Source organism: Salvelinus alpinus, chromosome 15 (assembly GCF_045679555.1).
Source record: "Salvelinus alpinus chromosome 15, SLU_Salpinus.1, whole genome shotgun sequence".
Lineage (NCBI taxonomy): Eukaryota > Metazoa > Chordata > Actinopteri > Salmoniformes > Salmonidae > Salvelinus > Salvelinus alpinus.
Genome location: NC_092100.1, coordinates 34,576,750 through 34,595,261, shown reverse-complemented (window position 1 = coordinate 34,595,261; position 18,512 = coordinate 34,576,750). Strand labels below are relative to the sequence as shown.

Genomic DNA, 18,512 nt, shown 5'->3' with positions numbered 1-18,512 from the left:
CAGCAGGGTCAAATAATAATAATCACAGTGGCTGTAGAGGGTGCAACAGGTCAGCATATCAGGAGTAAATGTCAGTTGGCTTTTCATAGCCGAGCATTCAGAGTAAGAGACAGCAGGTGAGGTAGAGAGAGAGAGAGAGTCGAAAACAGCAGGTCCTGGACAAGGTAGCACGTCCGGTGAACAGGTCAGGGTTCCATAGCCGCAGGCAGAACAGTTGAAAATGGAGCAGCAGCACAACCAGGTGGACTGGGTACAGCAAGGAGTCATCAGGCCAGCTAGTCCTGAAGCATGGTCTCAGGGCTCAGGTCCTCCGGGAAGGGAGGGAGAGTGAGAGAGAGAGAATTAGAGGGAGCATACTTAAATTCTCACAGGACACCGGATAAGACAGGAGAAATACTCCAGATTGACCATAGCCCCCCGACACAAACTATTGCAGGATAAATACTGGAGGCTGAGACAGGAAGGGTTGGGAGACACTGTGGCCCTGTCCGGCGATACCCCCCGACAGGGCCAACCAGGCAAGATATAACCCCACCCACTTTGCCAAAGCACAGCCCCTACACCACCAGAGGGATATCTTCAAACCACCAACTATCCTGAGACAAGGCTGAGTATAGCCCACGAAGATCTCCCCCACGGCACGAACCCGAGGGGGGCGCCAAACCCGGACAGGAATATCACATTAGTGACTCAACCAACTCAAGTGACGCACCCTTCCTAGGTACGGGATGGAAGAGCACCAGTAAGCCAGTTACTCAGCCCCGTAATAGGGTTAGAGGCAGAGAATCCCAGTGGAGAGAGGGGAACCGGTCAGGCAGAGACAGCAAGGGCAATTTGTTGCTCCAGTGCCTTTCCGTTCACCTTCACACCCCTGGGCCAGACTACACTCAATCATAGGACCTACTGAAGAGATGAGTCTTCAATAAAGACGTAAAGGTCAAGACCACGTCTGAGTCTCTCTCGTGGATAGACAGACCATTCCATAGAAATAGAGCTCTATAGGAGAAAGCCCTGCCTCCAGCTGTTTGAATAGAAATCTAGGGAAAATAAGGAGGCCTGCGTCTTGTGACCGTAGCGTATGTGTAGGTATGTACGCCAGGACCAAATCGGAGAGATAGGTAGGAGCAAGCCCATGTAATGCTTTCTAGGTTAGCAGTAAAATCTTGAAATCAGCCCTAGCCTTTACAGTAAGCCAGGGTAGGGAGGCTAGCACTGGAGTAATATGATCACATTTTTGGGTTCTAGTCAAGATTCTAGCAGCCGTGTTTAGCACTAACTAGTGCTTTATCCAGGTAGATCGAAAGTAGAGCATTGCAGTAGTCTAATCTAGAAGTGACAAAAGCATGGATTAACTTCCTCCTCATTTTTGGACAGAAAGTTTCTGATTTTAGCAATGTTACAACGATGGAAAAAAGCTGTTCTTGAAATATTGTTGATATGCTCATCAAAAGAGAGATCAGGGTCCAGAGTAATGCCGAGGGCCTTCACAGTTTTATTTGAGACGACTGTACAACCATCAAGATTAATTGTCAGATCCAACAGAAGATTTCTTTGTTTCTTTGGACCTAGATCTAGCATCTCTGTTTTGTCTGAGTTTAAAAGTAAAACATTTGCCACCATCCACTTCTTTATGTCTGAAAGTACATCGAAAAAAAATCAAAAGAAAACTGCAAACTGAATAGGAGACCAAACAAGCAGCAAACAAAGAAGAAAGGCTTTTGAAAAAGTAACAATTTTTCATAAAATTATACCGTTTTCTTAGCTAGCTAAGTTGTTTACCTGTTGCTAGGCAGTTGCTAGGGACATTCCTGAAAGAAGCTAGCTAGCTAACAAGGAGTGTCTAGTTGGCAGAAGAGAAGAAGGGACAAAGTGGGACAAAATAAGGACAGAAGAAAAGGGAAAGGGGACATTAAGGTGAAGCAGTCCTCTAAAGACACAAAAGACAATAATACAAGAAACAACACTTCTATTGCCTCTCCCTCTACGATACGCACTTCCGGTTTGGTTTGGAGCGAGTAGTTGCATTCCGCTTTGCTCCACAGGTAGTATTACAGGTAGTATTACATTTCATTTCATTACAGTACAACAGTTTGATTTGTTTGATCTTAGCTGGCTACATAGCCGTCTTTGTATCCAAGATAATTGTGTAGTCTAGAGTAATTGTCGAGGTTACCTAGCCAGTTAGAGGTTACCTAGCCAGCTACACTTTCAAACAAAGTCAACAACGCAGCCACTGCTAGCTAGCCTATTTCACCAGCCAGCAGTACTATATCATTTTAGTCAATAAGATTTTTTGCAACGTAAGCTTAACTTTCTGAACATTCGAGACGTGTAGTCCACTTGTCATTCCAATCTCCTTTGCATTAGCGTAGCCTCTTCTGTAGCCTGTCAACTATGTGTCTGTCTATCCCTGTTCTCTCCTCTCTGCACAGACCATACAAACGCTTCACACCGCGTGGCCGCTGCTACTCTAACCTGGTGGTCCCAGCGCGCACGACCCACGTGGAGTTCCAGGTCTCAGGCAGCCTCTGGAACTGCCGATCTGCGGCCAACAAGGCAGAGTTCATCTCAGCCTATGCTTCCCTCCAGTCCCTCGACTTCTTGGCACTGACGGAAACATGGATTACCACTGATAACACTGCTACTCCTACTGCTCTCTCCTCGTCTGCCCACGTGTTCTCGCACACCCCGAGAGCTTCTGGTCAGCGGGGTGGTGGCACTGGGATCCTCATCTCTCCCAAGTGGACATTCTCTCTTTCTCCCCTGACCCATCTGTCTATCGCCTCCTTTGAATTCCATGCTGTCACAGTTACCAGCCCTTTCAAGCTTAACATCCTTATCATTTATCGCCCTCCAGGTTCCCTTGGAGAGTTCATCAATGAGCTTGACGCCCTGATAAGTTCCTTTCCTGAGGATGGCTCACCTCTCACAGTTCTGGGTGACTTTAACCTCCCCACGTCTACCTTTGACTCATTCCTCTCTGCCTCCTTCTTTCCACTCCTCTCCTCTTTTGACCTCACCCTCTCACCTTCCCCCCCTACTCACAAGGCAGGCAATACGCTTGACCTCATCTTTACTAGATGCTGTTCTTCCACTAATCTCATTGCAACTCCCCTCCAAGTCTCCGACCACTACCTTGTATCCTTTTCCCTCTCGCTCTCATCCAACACTTCCCACACTGCCCCTACTCGGATGGTATCGCGCCGTCCCAACCTTCGCTCTCTCTCCCCCGCTACTCTCTCCTCTTCCATCCTATCATCTCTTCCCTCTGCTCAAACCTTCTCCAACCTATCTCCTGATTCTGCCTCCTCAACCCTCCTCTCCTCCCTTTCTGCATCCTTTGACTCTCTATGTCCCCTATCCTCCAGGCCGGCTCGGTCCTCCCCTCCTGCTCCGTGGCTCGACGACTCATTGCGAGCTCACAGAACAGGGCTCCGGGCAGCCGAGCGGAAATGGAGGAAAACTCGCCTCCCTGCGGACCTGGCATCCTTTCACTCCCTCCTCTCTACATTCTCCTCTTCTGTCTCTGCTGCTAAAGCCAATTTCTACCACTCTAAATTCCAAGCATCTGCCTCTAACCCTAGGAAGCTCTTTGCCACCTTCTCCTCCCTCCTGAATCCTCCTCCCCCTCCTCCCCCCTCCTCCCTCTCTGCTGATGACTTCGTCAACCATTTTGAAAAGAAGGTCGACGACATCCGATCCTCGTTTGCTAAGTCAAACGACACCGCTGGTTCTGCTCACACTGCCCTACCCTGTGCTTTGACCTCTTTCTCCCCTCTCTCTCCAGATGAAATCTCGCGTCTTGTGATGGCCGGCCGCCCAACAACCTGCCCGCTTGACCCTATCCCCTCCTCTCTTCTCCAGACCATTTCCGGAGACCTTCTCCCTTACCTCACCTCGCTCATCAACTCATCCTTGACCGCTGGCTACGTCCCTTCCGTCTTCAAGAGAGCGAGAGTTGCACCCCTTCTGAAAAAACCTACACTCGATCCCTCCGATGTCAACAACTACAGACCAGTATCCCTTCTTTCTTTTCTCTCCAAAACTCTTGAACGTGCCGTCCTTGGCCAGCTCTCCTGCTATCTCTCTCAGAATGACCTTCTTGATCCAAATCAGTCAGGTTTCAAGACTAGTCATTCAACTGAGACTGCTCTTCTCTTTGTCACGGAGGCGCTCCGCACTGCTAAAGCTAACTCTCTCTCCTCTGCTCTCATCCTTCTAGACCTATCGGCTGCCTTTGATACTGTGAACCATCAGATCCTCCTCTCCACCCTCTCCGAGCTGGGCATCTCCGGCGCGGCCCACGCTTGGATTGCGTCCTACCTGACAGGTCGCTCCTACCAGGTGGCGTGGCGAGAATCTGTCTCCGCACCACGTGCTCTCACCACTGGTGTCCCCCAGGGCTCTGTTCTAGGCCCTCTCCTATTCTCGCTATACACCAAGTCACTTGGCTCTGTCATATCCTCACATGGTCTCTCCTATCATTGCTATGCAGACGACACACAATTAATCTTCTCCTTTCCCCCCTCTGATAACCAGGTGGTGAATCGCATCTCTGCATGTCTGGCAGACATATCAGTGTGGATGACGGATCACCACCTCAAGCTGAACCTCGGCAAGACGGAGCTGCTCTTCCTCCCGGGGAAGGACTGCCCGTTCCATGATCTCGCCATCACGGTTGACAACTCCATTGTGTCCTCCTCCCAGAGTGCTAAGAACCTTGGCGTGATCCTGGACAACACCCTGTCGTTCTCAACTAACATCAAGGCGGTGACCTGTTCCTGTAGGTTCATGCTCTACAACATTCGCAGAGTACGACCCTGCCTCACGCAGGAAGCGGCGCAGGTCCTAATCCAGGCATTTGTCATCTCCCGTCTGGATTACTGCAACTCGCTGTTGGCTGGGCTCCCTGCCTGTGCCATTAAACCCCTACAACTCATCCAGAACGCCGCAGCCCGTCTGGTGTTCAACTTTCCCAAGTTCTCTCACGTCACCCCGCTCCTCCGCTCTCTCCACTGGCTTCCAGTTGAAGCTCGCATCCGCTACAAGACCATGGTGCTTGCCTACGGAGCTGTGAGGGGAACGGCACCTCCGTACCTTCAGGCTCTGATCAGGCCCTACACCCAAACAAGGGCACTGCGTTCATCCACCTCTGGCCTGCTCGCCTCCCTACCTCTGAGGAAGTACAGTTCCCGCTCAGCCCAGTCAAAACTGTTCGCTGCTCTGGCACCCCAATGGTGGAACAAACTCCCTCACGACGCCAGGTCAGCGGAGTCAATCACCACCTTCCGGAGACACCTGAAACCCCACCTCTTTAAGGAATACCTAGGATAGGATAAAGTAATCCTTCTACCCCCCCCCCCCTTAAAAGAGTTAGATGCACTATTGTAAAGTGGTTGTTCCACTGGATATCATAAGGTGAATGCACCAATTTGTAAGTCGCTCTGGATAAGAGCGTCTGCTAAATGACTTAAATGTAAATGTAAATGAAACACAGGCTTCCAGGGAGGGCAATTTTGGGGCTTCACCATGTTTCATCGAAATGTACAGCTGTGTATCATCTGCATAGCAGTGAAAGTTAACATTATGTTTCCGAATGACATCAGCAAGAGGTAAAATATGTAGTGAAAACAATAGTGGTCCTAAAATGCAACCTTGAGGATCACCGAAACTTACAGTTGATTTGTCAGAGGACAAACCATCCACAGAGACAAACTGACATCTTTCTGACAGATAAGATCTAAACCAGGCCAGAACTTGTCCATGTAGACCAATTTGGGTTTCCAATCTCTCCAAAAGAATGTCATGATCGGTGGTGTCAAAAGTAGCACTAAGGTCTAGGAGCACGAGGAGAGATGCAGAGCCTTGGTCTGACGCCATTAAAATGTAATTTACCACCTTCACGAGTGCAGTCTCAGTATACATTGTTTGTCTTCAGGAAGGCACCGAGTTGCTGCCCAACAGCTTTTTCTAAACATCTTTGAGAGGAATGGGAGATTCGATATAGACCAATAGTTTTAAAATATTTTCTGGGTCAAGGTTTGGCTTTTTCAAGAGAGGCTTTATTACTGCCACCTTTAATGAGTTTGGTACACATCCGGTGGATAGGGTGCCATTTATTATGTTCAACATAGAAGGGCCAAGCACAGGAAGCAGCTCTTTCAGTAGTTTAGTTGGAATACGGTCCAGTATGCATCTTGAAGGTTTAGAAGGCTTTACTGTTTTCATCAACGTGTCAAGAGATATTGGATAAAAACAAACGTGAGTGTCTCCCTTGATCCTAGGTCCTGGCATTGTTGTGCAGACTCAGGACAACTGAACTTTGGAGAGATACTGTAACGGCTGTCAATGTCGTTCTCCTCCTCAAACGAGGAGGAGCATGGATCGGACCAAGATGCGGAGTAGGAGGTATTCATGATTTTAATGGCAAACCAACAAACACTACAAATAAACAAAACAACAAACGTGACTAACCTGCAACAGTCCTGTGTGGCCCAAACGCTAACACAGGAAACAAACACCCACAAAACACCAGTGAAACCCTGGCTGCCTTAGTATGACTCTCAATCAGAGACAAACGATACACACCTGTCTCTAATTGAGAATCATACCAGGCCGAACACAAAACCCAACATAGAAATAGAAAACATAGACTGCCCACCCAACACTCACGCCCTGACCAATAAAGACATACAAAACAAGAGAAAACAGGTCAGGAACGTGACAGATACGCAGATTTAAAGAGGAGTCCGTAATTTGCTTTCAAATTATCGTTAGAGTGAGTAGGTCCGGAGGTCCGGAGACATGTTGGACAAAACCCATTGAGTCGATGACGGCTCCGAAATACTTTGGAGTGGGTCTGTGGACTTTTCCATGTGAATATCAAAGTCACCAAAAATGTGAATACTTTCTGCCATGTCTACAAGGTCCGATAGGAATTCAGGGAACTCAGTGAGAAACGCTGTATACGGCCCAGGAGGCCTGTAAACAGTAGCTATAAAAAGTGATTGAGTAGACTGCATAGATTTCATGACTAGAAGCTCAAAAGATGAAAACACAGTCACTCTTTTTGGTAAATTTAAATTTGCTATCGTAAATGTTAGCAAAACCTCAGCCTTTGCGGGATGTGCGGGGGATATGGTCACTAGTGTAACCAGGTGTCATGCCCTGATCTGTTTCACCTGTCCTTGTGCTTGTCTCCACCCCTCCACCCCCTAATGGGGAACCATTATCCCATGTGTACTTATACCTGTTATACCCCCTGTGTACTTATCCCCTGTGTACTTCACCTTTGTCTGTTGCCAGTTTGCCATCTTGTTCGTCAAGTCAACCAGCATTCTCAGTCTCACCCTAACCCTAACCCTAACCCTAACCCTAACCCTAACCCTACCCTAACCCTAACCCAGACTTGACTGCCCTCGACCAGCACAAAAACATCCTGTGGTGTTCTGCATTAGCATTGAATAGCCCCCGCGATATGCAACTTTTCAGGAAAGTCAGGAACCAATATACTCAGTCTGTTAGGAAAGCTAAGGCTAGCTTTTCAAAAAGAAATTTGCTTCCTGTAGCACTAATTCCCAAAAGTTTTGGGACACTGTTAATTCCATGGAGACAGCGGCTGAAAGAACTGCAAAATCTGGATCCCCACAAATCAGCTGGGCTAGACAATCTGGACCCTCTCTTTCTAAATCTATCCGCCGAAATTGTTGCAACCCCTATTGCAACCCCTATACACTCTAGACCCAAACTGTTATACACATATATCCATCCTGCCCTGCCTTTCTAAAATCTTTGAAAGCCAAGTTAATAAACAGATCACGGATCATTTCGAATCCCACCGTACCTTCTCCACTATGCAATCTGGTTTCTGAGCTGGTCATGGGTGCACCTCAGCCACGCTCAAGGTCCCAAACGATATCATAACCGCCATCGATAAAAGACAATACTGTGCAGCCGTCTTCATTGACCTGGCCAAGGCTTTCGACTCTGTCAATCACCGCATTCTTATCGGCAGACTCTATAGCCTTGGCTTCTCAAATGACTGCCTCGCCTGGTTCACCAACTACTTCTCAGATAGAGTTCAGTGTGTCAAATCGCAGGGCCTGTTGTCCGGACCTCTGGCAGTCTCTATGGGGGTGCCACAGGGTTCAATTCTCGGGCCTACTCTTTTCTCTGTATATATCAATGATGTTGCTCTTGCTGCTGGTGATTCTCTGATCCACCTCTACGCAGACAACACCATACTGTATACATCTGGCCCTTCTTTGGACACTGTGCTAACAAACCTCCAGACAAGCTTCAACGCCATACAACACTCCTTCCGTGGCCTCCAACTGCTTTTAAATGCTAGTAAAACTAAGTGCATGCTCTTCACACGATTGCTGCCCGCACCCTCCCGCCCGACTAGCATTACTACTCTGGACGGTTCTGACCTAGAATATGTGGACAACTATAAATACCTAGGTGTCTGGTTAGACTGTAAACTCTCCTTCCAGACTCACATTAAGCATCTCCAATCCAAAATTAAATCTAGAATCGTCTTCCTATTTCGCAACAAAGCCTCCTTCACTCATGCCGCCAAACATAGCCTCGTAAAACTGACTATCCTACCGATCCTTGACTTCGGCGATGTCATTTACAAAATAGCCCCCAACACTCTACTCAGCCAACTGGATGCTGTCTATCACAGTGCCATCCGTTTTATCAACAAAGCCTCATATACTACCCACCACTGCGACCTGTATGCTCTCGTTGGCTGGCCCTCACTACATATCCGTCGCCAAAACCACTGGCTCCAGGTCATCTATAAGTCTTTGCTAGGTAAGGCCGCACCTTATCTCAGCTCACTGGTCACCATAGCAACACCCACCCGTAGCACGCGCTCCAGCAGGTATATTGCACTGGTCATCCCCAAATCCAACACTTCCTTTGGCCGCCTTTCCTTCCAGTTCTCTGCTGCCAATGACTGAAACAAATTGCAAAAATCTCTGAAGCTGGAGTCTTATATCTCCCTATCTAACTTTAAGCATCAGCTGTCTGAGCAGTTTACCAATCACTGTACCTGTACACAGCCAATCATTAAATAGCACACCCGACTACCTCATCCCCATATTATTACTCTCTTGCTCTTTTGCACCCCAGTATCTCTACGTGCACATCATCATCTGCACATTTATCACTCCAGTATTAATTCTAAATTGTAATTATTTTCACCTCTAGGGCCTATTTATTGCCTACCTTTTTAGTCTTCTACATTTGCACACACTGTACATAGATTTTTCCATTTTTCTTTTGTGTTATTGACTGTACGTTTGTTTATGTGTAACTCTGTGTTGTTGTTTTTGTCACACTGCTTTGCTTTATCTTGGCCAGGTCGCAGTTGTAAATGAGAACTTGTTCTCAACTGGCCTACCTGGTTAAATAAAAGTGAAATAAAAAAAATACAGAAACCGAAACGGTGCCTAAAACCCCAGAGAGAAAGCAATGCAGATGTAGAGGCATGGTGGCTAGGAAAAACTCCCTCGAAAGGGAGAAACATAGAGAGGAACCAGGCTCTGGTAGCCAGTCCTCTTCTGGATGTGCCTGGTGTTGTTTTACACATCGAAGTGTTTAAGGATTATATTTGAAATAGCCTATAGTGATGGGTCATTCGTGAACTAACAGCTCTTTTTGAACAGATCTTTTTAGTGAACATCGGGAACGGAATCTCATCTGTTAAAGACCCGTTCATTTGGCTCCCTGATTTGCATACTGCTACTACTGCTTTTTAGCTCCAGACAACGGTTATCTGTAGATAAGTTATAAAAAAAAATATCTGAATGCTGCGGTAATTCCTCACTGCAGGAACAATAGATAGTGAGGAGAGAGCCTCATTCTGGTCCACGCTAAATTTTTGCAGAGTGTAAACATTTTTTAAACAATTTTGCAAGCAATCTAATTTCGCCTGGTAAAAATGTATTTCAACTCACATTTCACAAACTGACATAATGGTAGGCAACCTTTAAGGCTATAAATTAGAAATATATAATCTTTCATGTTTTTTCACCAATTGTTAAGCACTACTGAACAAAGAGCCGTTTGGGAGCCAAATTAACGGCTCTTTTAAGTGAACAGAGCCAACAGGCTGAAATCCATCAGAATGTTTTCTGTAGAGTGTAATTGCATTTTTTTGTTGAAGCACAGAAAAAAAATACAGGAGCAAAGAGGGGAGACGGATAGAGGGACTGGGGAGACAGGGAAGAGGGGAATAGGGAAAGGGGGCGGTGTCGCTCATGCAGAGGGGGTGGCAGTGAGAGGTATATTGTCTAGCATTGTCCTATCTGTATATTGTCTTTCTCTATTATCTTCTCTACTATCTTCTCCACTCCTTTGTCCCTTACCCCACTCATCTACTCCTGGGGGGTGTGGGGCTGAAGAGGGACATAGGGAGGGACGAATTGTGCATGCGTGGTAAATGCCACAAATGAACCGTTGAACGTATGAACATGTGAAAATGTGAACACGTTTTTTTTAATAATCATTGTTTGACTTGGTGTGACTTAAGCGTGTGAACACTTGAACATATTTTTTTGAGGAACATTTAACCAAGTTTATTTATAACAATATGATGTGTGAACGTCTGATTAATTCAGTTTGAAACAGTTTGTCACGTTCCTGACCTGTTTTCTGTTAGTTTTTGTATGTGTTAGTTGGTCAGGACGTGAGTGTGGGTGGGCAGTCTATGTTTTCTGTTTCTATGTTGGTTTTGGGTACCTGATATGGTTCTCAATTAGAGGCAGGTGGTTTTCATCTCCTCTGATTGAGAATCATATTAAGGTAGGTGGTTTCACTTTGTTTGTCGTGGGTGGTTGTCTCCTGTGTCTGTGTTTGTTTGCACCATACGGGACTGTTTCGTTCGTTCGTTGTTTTGTGTAGTCATTTTCCTGTTCGTGAGTTCTTCGTGTTATGTAAGTTCTTATGTTCAGGTTCGTCTACTCCGTTTGTTGTTTTGTTTAGTTTCAAGTGAAGTTCGTGTTTTCGTCTTTACTTAAAATAAATAATGTCATATCAAGACGCTGCATTTTGGTTTAATCCCTGCTCCTCCTCTTCGGATGAAGAGGAAGAGGAACACCGTTACACAGTTGCGTTAATCGAATTCACTCAAAAATATAATAGCCACTGTACTAACAGGACACCTGCACTGTTTACCATCGGTCAAGGTGGGGGTTAAAATGCCTCAAAATAAACACAACACATTAACCACATTATAACATTGTTCATTGGATCTACATTAATTAGGTTAAATGCATTAAAAAGTAATTGACCTGTAATTGACCTTCTTGGTGTCTTCATATATTTAGACATAAATGATGTATTTCATACCTGTCACGTTCCTGACCTGTTTTCTGTTAGTTTTTGTATGTGTTAGTTGGTCAGGACGTGAGTTTGGGTGGGCAGTCTATGTTTTGTGTTTCTATGTTGGTTTTTGGGTACCTGATATGGTTCTCAATTAGAGGCAGGTGGTTTTCATCTCCTCTGATTGAGAATCATATTAAGGTAGGTGGTTTCACTTTGGGTGTTGTGGGTGGTTGACTCCTGTGTCTGTGTATGTTGCACCACAAGGGACTGTTTCGGTGTGTTTTGTTCGTTCGGTTTTTGTGTAGTCTGTTTTTCCTGTTTGTGCGTTCTTCGTTACATGTAAGTTCTTACGTTCAGGTCAGTCTACGTCGTTTGTTGTTTTTGTCTCTATTTCAAGTGTTCTTCGTGTTTTCGGTTTTGTTTAATAAATATCATGTCAAGTTACAACGCTGCGTTTTGGTCGAATCCCTGCTCCTCCTCTTCGGATGAAGAGGAGGAGGAATTCCGTTACAATACCCCTCGACTTATTCAACATTTTGTTGTGTTACAGCCTCAATTCGAAATTGATTAAATATCATTTTTATCTCACCGATCTACACATCTAAACATGTTTTTAGAAATGCTTGCAAATCTATTGAAAATGAAATACAGAAATATCTCATGTGTTCAATGTAGACCCAATGAACAATGGTTATAATGTGGTTAATGTGATGTATTTATATACAGACATTGTAACCCCCAACTTGACAGATGGTAAACATTGAAGGGGTCATGTTAGTATAGTGGCTATTATATTGTGGACTGAATTCCATTAACGCAACTGTTTGGATCTGAATTAATCAGACATTCACACGTCACATTGTTAGAAATTAACGGTCTGAATTTTTTCTAAAATAATAAATAAATACAAAATGAAAAGTGCCTTTTATTACGCAAGAAACGCGTTCATGGTTCATTAATGCCATTTATTACCCCTCATATGTGTTCACATGCATGTGTGTGTGGCTGACAGGTTAATGTTGTGTGTCAGCACTAAAGTGTGTTAGGGTTAGATGGGGCTGTAAGTCACTCTGTCTCTGTTGACACATACAGATACTGACTGTAGATAGACTACATGACCAAACTTATGTGGACACGGGCTCATCGAACATCTCATTCCAAAATCATGGGCATTAATATGGAGTTGGTCCCTCTTTGTGTAAGAGCCTTCACTCTTGTGGGAGGCTATCCACTAGATGTTGGAACATTGCTGCGGGGACTTGCTTCCATTCAGCCACAAGAGCATTAGTGAGGTTGGGCACTGATGTTGGGCAATTAGGCCTGGCTCACAGTTGGCGTTCCAAATCATCCCAAGGCTGTTCGACTTGGGTTGAGGCCAGGGCTCTGTGCAGGCCAGTCATGTTCTTCTACACCGATCTTGACAAACTATTTCTGTATGGACCTCGCTTTGTGCACAGGGGCATTGTCATGCTGAAACAGGAAATGGTCTTCCCCAAACTGTTGCCACAAAGTTGGAAGCACATTATCGTCTAGAATGTCATTGTATGCTGTAGCGTTAAGATTTCCCTTCACTGGAACTAAGGGGCCTAGACCGGACCATGAAAAACAGCCCCAGACCATTATTCCTCCTCCACCATATTGTACAGTTGACTTTACACAATGGGGCAGGTAGTGTTCTCCTGGCATCCGCCAAACCTAGATTTGTTCATCGGACTGCCAGATGGTGAAGTGTGATTCATCACTCCAGAGAACGTGTTTCCACTGCTCCAGAGTCCAATGGCGGTGAACTTTACACCACTCCAGCCGACGCTTGGCATTGCGCATTGTGATCTTAGGTTTGTGTGCGGCTCTTTGGCCATGGAAACCAATTTCATGAAGCTCCCGACTAACAGTTCTTGTGCTGACGCTGCTTCCATAGAAAGTTGAAACTCGGTTGTGAGTGTTGCAACCGAGGACAATATTTTTTTAGGCACTACGTGCTTCAGCACTTGGTGGTCCCGTTCTGTGAGCTTGTATGGCCTACCACTTTGTGGCTGAGCCGTTTTTGCTCCTTGACGTTTCACTTCACAATAACAGCACTTACAGCTGCCCGAGGCAGCTCTAACATGGCAGAAATTTGACAAACTGACTTGTTGGAAAGGTGGAATCCTATGACGGTGCCTTGTTGAATGTCACTGAGTTCTTCAGTAAGGCCATTCTAATACCAATGATTGTCTATGGAGATTGCATGGCTCTGTGCTTGATTTTATACACGTCTTCAATGGATGTGGCTGAAATATCCAAATCCACTAATTTGAAGAGGTGTCCACATACTTTGTATATATAGACAAACAGACATACAGCCAGACACAACAATGCTGCTGCTTTACTATTGTTATATCAATACTGCTCACCTTTTTTTTTTACATTTGTTATCTTGTATTTAACCTTTATTTGACTAGGCAAGTCAGTTAAGAACAAATTCTTATTTACAATGCTGGCCTAACTGGGGAAAAGTGGGTTAAGTGCCTTGTTCAAGGGCAAAACGCCAGATTTGTACCTTTTCAGCTCGGGATTTGATCCAGCATCCTTGCGGTTACTGGCCCAACGCTCTGACCACTAGGCTACCTGCCGTCCCACACATGTACCTTTACACATGCATTATTGTGCCTATAGCTTTGCTTATGGCTGTACAATTACATTAGTATGCATATACAGAAATCCAATTTCTAATAAAGCTGCCTCTATTATATTTATATAAATTACATTTATTTTAAAACCATGTTACTATGCTCATTGCTTCTAGGGATATTTTTCACCATAAAACTGCAATATTATGTTTATAACATTGCAGGCAGTGCAATTGCATTGGCTGACTGGAAGGATTGCATTGGCTGACCTTTCACCTGTGTTCTCTCATACTTTCAGTAAACAGAAGCATGCATGTATACAATATATGCATTCCCATAAATGCACACACACAAATTATCAGGCCTAAGATTGTGTGGTATCCATCCCGCCAGGTTTAAGTGAGCAGCAGGAAACTATGGACCCTGAGGTGTATTGAGCCAACATGGCTGACACACACACACACACAGACATAGATACACACACACACAGGGTCAGGGGTCAGCAGTATAATGAGATGTTAGTAGCAGGTTGTGAAGATTCTCGTCTCACCTCCTCCCCACTGGAGCTATTGCTGCTATAACACAGCTCTTATTCAATTATATACACTACCAATGAGTGTGGGATTGGAGGGGTGTGTGTGTGTGTGTGTGTGTGTGTGTGTGTGTGTGTGTGTGTGTGTGTGTGTGTGTGTGTGTGTGTGTGTGTGTGTGTGTGTGTGTGTGTGTGTGTGTGTGTGTGTGTGTGTGTGTGTGTGTGTGTGTGTGTGTGTGTGTTAATCACATGGTCTGATGGACTAGGTTGGTTGTGTGAATTGGCTAGTCTCTATGGGTGATTGTGTTGTGGACCGTATAGTAATTATATTCCATGGTGGTGCCTGGCCTGGGAATAATGTGGTCAAATTAGCTTTTCCCCCGATATCATGTTAATAATATGAATCCAGATTTAAATGAGTCTGCATAATGATATGGTCGTTAGCTTCAAGATAAAGTGTTTTACATATTCTAGAAAGCTGTGTGTGTGTGTGTGTGTGTGTGTGCGTGTGTATGTGTGTGCTTGTAGACCAGTTACCTGTTGTCGTGTCTCTGACTGATTAAATTATAAGACATGCTATTTTATCAAATTGATTACCTAACATTTCATTGATTATGTGATTAAATTAAATCATGCAACAATTAAACCATTATTAACCTGGGGCACCACGGAAGCATTCATTTATATAGAGTGGTTATCTCCCGAATCCACTCTCTTAAAGATCAGAAGATCTTTTATATCAATAGTAGTCAATTATTATTTGTCACCTCGATCGGTCTCATTCTGATTGTCGTAAGTACTTGGTTATCTGCACGAACCCTAGCTAATAAGTTGAATCAGCAATACACAAATTGGCTTAATTATTTATTTACTAAAAACCAAAATAATCACACAGAATTACATATATATATATACACAGGGTAGATCACATATCAATTACTAATCATGTATGAAAAGCCCCTTGTAGGCTAACTGTCACGAACGTTGGAAGCATACTCGGACCAACGAGCAGCGTGATCTGGGTTCCACATCTTTATTTATTTAAAGTAAGTGAACCACATAACAAAACAATAAAGAATAACGAAACGTGACAACAATGGAGAGCTGACATACAACTACACATAAACAATATCCCACAAAACACAGGTGGAAAAATGCTACTTAAATATGATCCCCAATTAGAGACAACGACAGCCAGCTGCCTCTAATTGGGAATCATACCAAACACCAACATAGAAAACAAAACTAGAACCCCACATAGAAAATATAAACTAGACTAACCCCCCAGTCATGCCCTGACCTACTCCACCATAGAAAATAAGGACTCTCTATGGTCAGGACGTGACACTAACCTGATATGAGGAAGGGGGTTGGGTTTGAATGAAAGAGCAGGAAGACTGAAGGAAAAAGGGATTGGGTCTATCGGACCTTGAGAAGCTATGCTACCGTCAATACAGAATCTTATGCATTCTTGTACCCGCCCATTTGGAAAAGGAAAATGCAAGATAAAATATTTATTCTGAGCTGCACTTCGGTAGATGGGTTGAAGATAGAAGACTGGTTTACCCAGGGGAGATCGCCATTGTCCTTTGAAGAATCTTTCTGGTCGTAGTGTTGTAGAGCAGATACGTTAAAGTACCCTGTCATTCTTCTGAGATCGTCTGTCCTTTCCTAGGCCACGTACGTTTACAGCTGCAGCTGGTAACTCGAAGTCTAGGATGTATCACTTCTTTAGTGAATAATCGTTCAAAGTTCATACCAAGTTGCCATAATCAGCTCATGCTGTATTCTGGCTGGTCTAGTCGAAATCAAGGTGATCGTCACCTCCACATTGAAATTAGCCCTTTTAATAAACGTATGGACACCAGTCCTCACGTCATCGGGAACTAAATGTTAATTCCGTTAGGTTGTAGTTGAAATTAGCTTAAATGTATGGACAGCAGTCCTCACATCGTCGGGAACTAAATGTGATTTCTGTCAATGGGATTTTGATTTGGGGGAGAGAAGGGCATGTTTCATAACCAATGTCTGTTCACTGGGCGTGGCCACTGAGTGAGCATAGTTTTCTTATGAAAATAATTCTCTAATTTAGAACCTAAAATTAAATGTAATATTTTCACAAATAGTTTCATATTTAAACATTTAAATTGCACAACAATTCCATGTGAATCTGATAACTAGAATGTGTAGACTTTCCAAGATACAATTTATGTCATCCTATCATCAGATATAATGTCCCAGACACCAACTGCTCTGACATCATATTCTTTAAGTACCAACTGACACTTTCAACTAGTTGAGAAATGGAAATATTGTTCCATTCCCCAACCTTTTTATGTTACCATACTCTCTCTCTAACAAAGGGCTTTCCAAGAGTCCATTCTGTAGAGTGGAGAGAAAGGTGGAAAGGTATTTATGGGGGGGGGGGGTAAATCTCACCCAACAGGGCAACGTCATGACACTGTTAAGTCTGGAAGTAAGTCTGAGCAGCTGAATTCCTTTCCGTGGGTGTCAGGCATGCATGTGCAAACGCACAAACAGAATACTACATCAAGACGTATGACACATAACCCTTATGAGTCAACCCAGGGACATCACAGATGGTCCACAGACGATAGCACCAACCACTCAACGAACCTTGAGAGGGTGGTCAAGTGGAAATGTAGATTGAATTAGAGAAAATTGTGATTGGAAAGATGGAGATTTAAAGAGCAGGAGACTGAGACATGGGGCGAAAAATAAGAAACAATGAGAGAGAGAGAGAAGATACAGAGGAAGAGAAGAGTGTGAGCGAGGAAGAGTGAGAGAAAGGGGGTGACATAGAGAGAAAGTGTTCGTAGAATTAATAGGGGAATTGCAGTGGGAGCAGCGGATAAGGAAAATAGGGAATATATATATATATAGAGAGAGAACACATTCAGTCAATCTTCTCTTCTCCATTATCCTTCCATATTGGATTTATCCTCTGTATACAACCCTGCTTTACCTCTAGAGGACTGGAGAGACTAGATGAGTCCTACACGGCCGTTGAATTGGGGTTTTGACTTATGTACTGTTAAATACGAGGTTTAGAGATGTGTTGAAAAAATGTAGACTTGGTTTTGGATGGGCTTCATTTTGGAGTTATATTTAGATATATTTTAGATATATTTTTCTAACTGGTATTGGTGAAGTTGAGAATTGATCGTCGCTGTGCGTTGTTGTGCAGGGATGTCTGTGTCGTCCAGTCACAGTGGTAAATCGATGGTGTATCAGCGTCGCAGTAAATTGCCTGGTTGTCGGCATGAATCAATTACTGGTCCCGCAGCCACCAGTGGTAATTGTAGGGGTAGAGATACAGACACTCCCACATGCACATACCACACAGACATACGCACGCACGCACGCACGCACACACACACACAGAGAGAGACACACAGAGACAGACATTACTTCATCCCACTCATGGAAACCTGGTATAGCTCTACATTAGTACTAATATCATATGTCTCTTCCATATCAGTTAGTGACATAATGTTAAATCCATACAGTCATGAATGTGTAGGTCATTCATTTGAGGTTAATTTCAGATCACAATGTGTTATTAATTTATATCTAGGCTATAGTAAGGACATACTTTAACCTTGAGTTAAATGGCACAGTGTGATACTAATGGCTATACCTCTGTGGTAATTCCTTTTGGTGTGTGTGTGGGTGGGTACGTGTGTTAATGAGAGGATCCTCTATGGTAATTCCAGAGGGTTTAATTGAATTCCTAGTGCTGTAAGTGTAACTAGGTCAGAGAGAATACAGGCCAAAGACATCCTGCAAATGCATCTCCTTATACTCTCCACTATTACGGGACTGTCTCTCATGATCTCATCATTGTAGTGTTGGAGCTGGTACAGGTATTAAAGAGCAGTAGTATGGTTAGAGGGTGAGCCCACTATTGAGGTTAGCAGTTTACAGGTCCTAAATAGTGTCCTAACATTAGGATTTGCTTCTGTAACGGCACATTAGTACTGATCCCATCTTTGACACTTGAAATAAATAAG

The 18,512-nt window shown here is 44.2% G+C and overlaps 2 protein-coding genes across 2 annotated transcripts in view; both read left to right on the top strand.

Annotated features, from left to right (window-relative positions):
* Positions 1-18,512, top strand: part of LOC139540499 (FERM domain-containing protein 4A-like) — a 260,292-nt gene that overhangs the window by 25,844 nt on the left and 215,936 nt on the right. The gene's annotated exons all lie outside the window — the stretch shown is intronic.
* Positions 3,819-5,492, top strand: LOC139539958 (uncharacterized). Its single transcript, XM_071343402.1, has 2 exons — positions 3,819-4,390; positions 4,540-5,492. Exon 2 carries the CDS (start codon positions 4,585-4,587, stop codon positions 5,332-5,334), a length of 750 nt encoding a protein of 249 aa, XP_071199503.1. The 5' UTR covers positions 3,819-4,390; positions 4,540-4,584; the 3' UTR covers positions 5,335-5,492.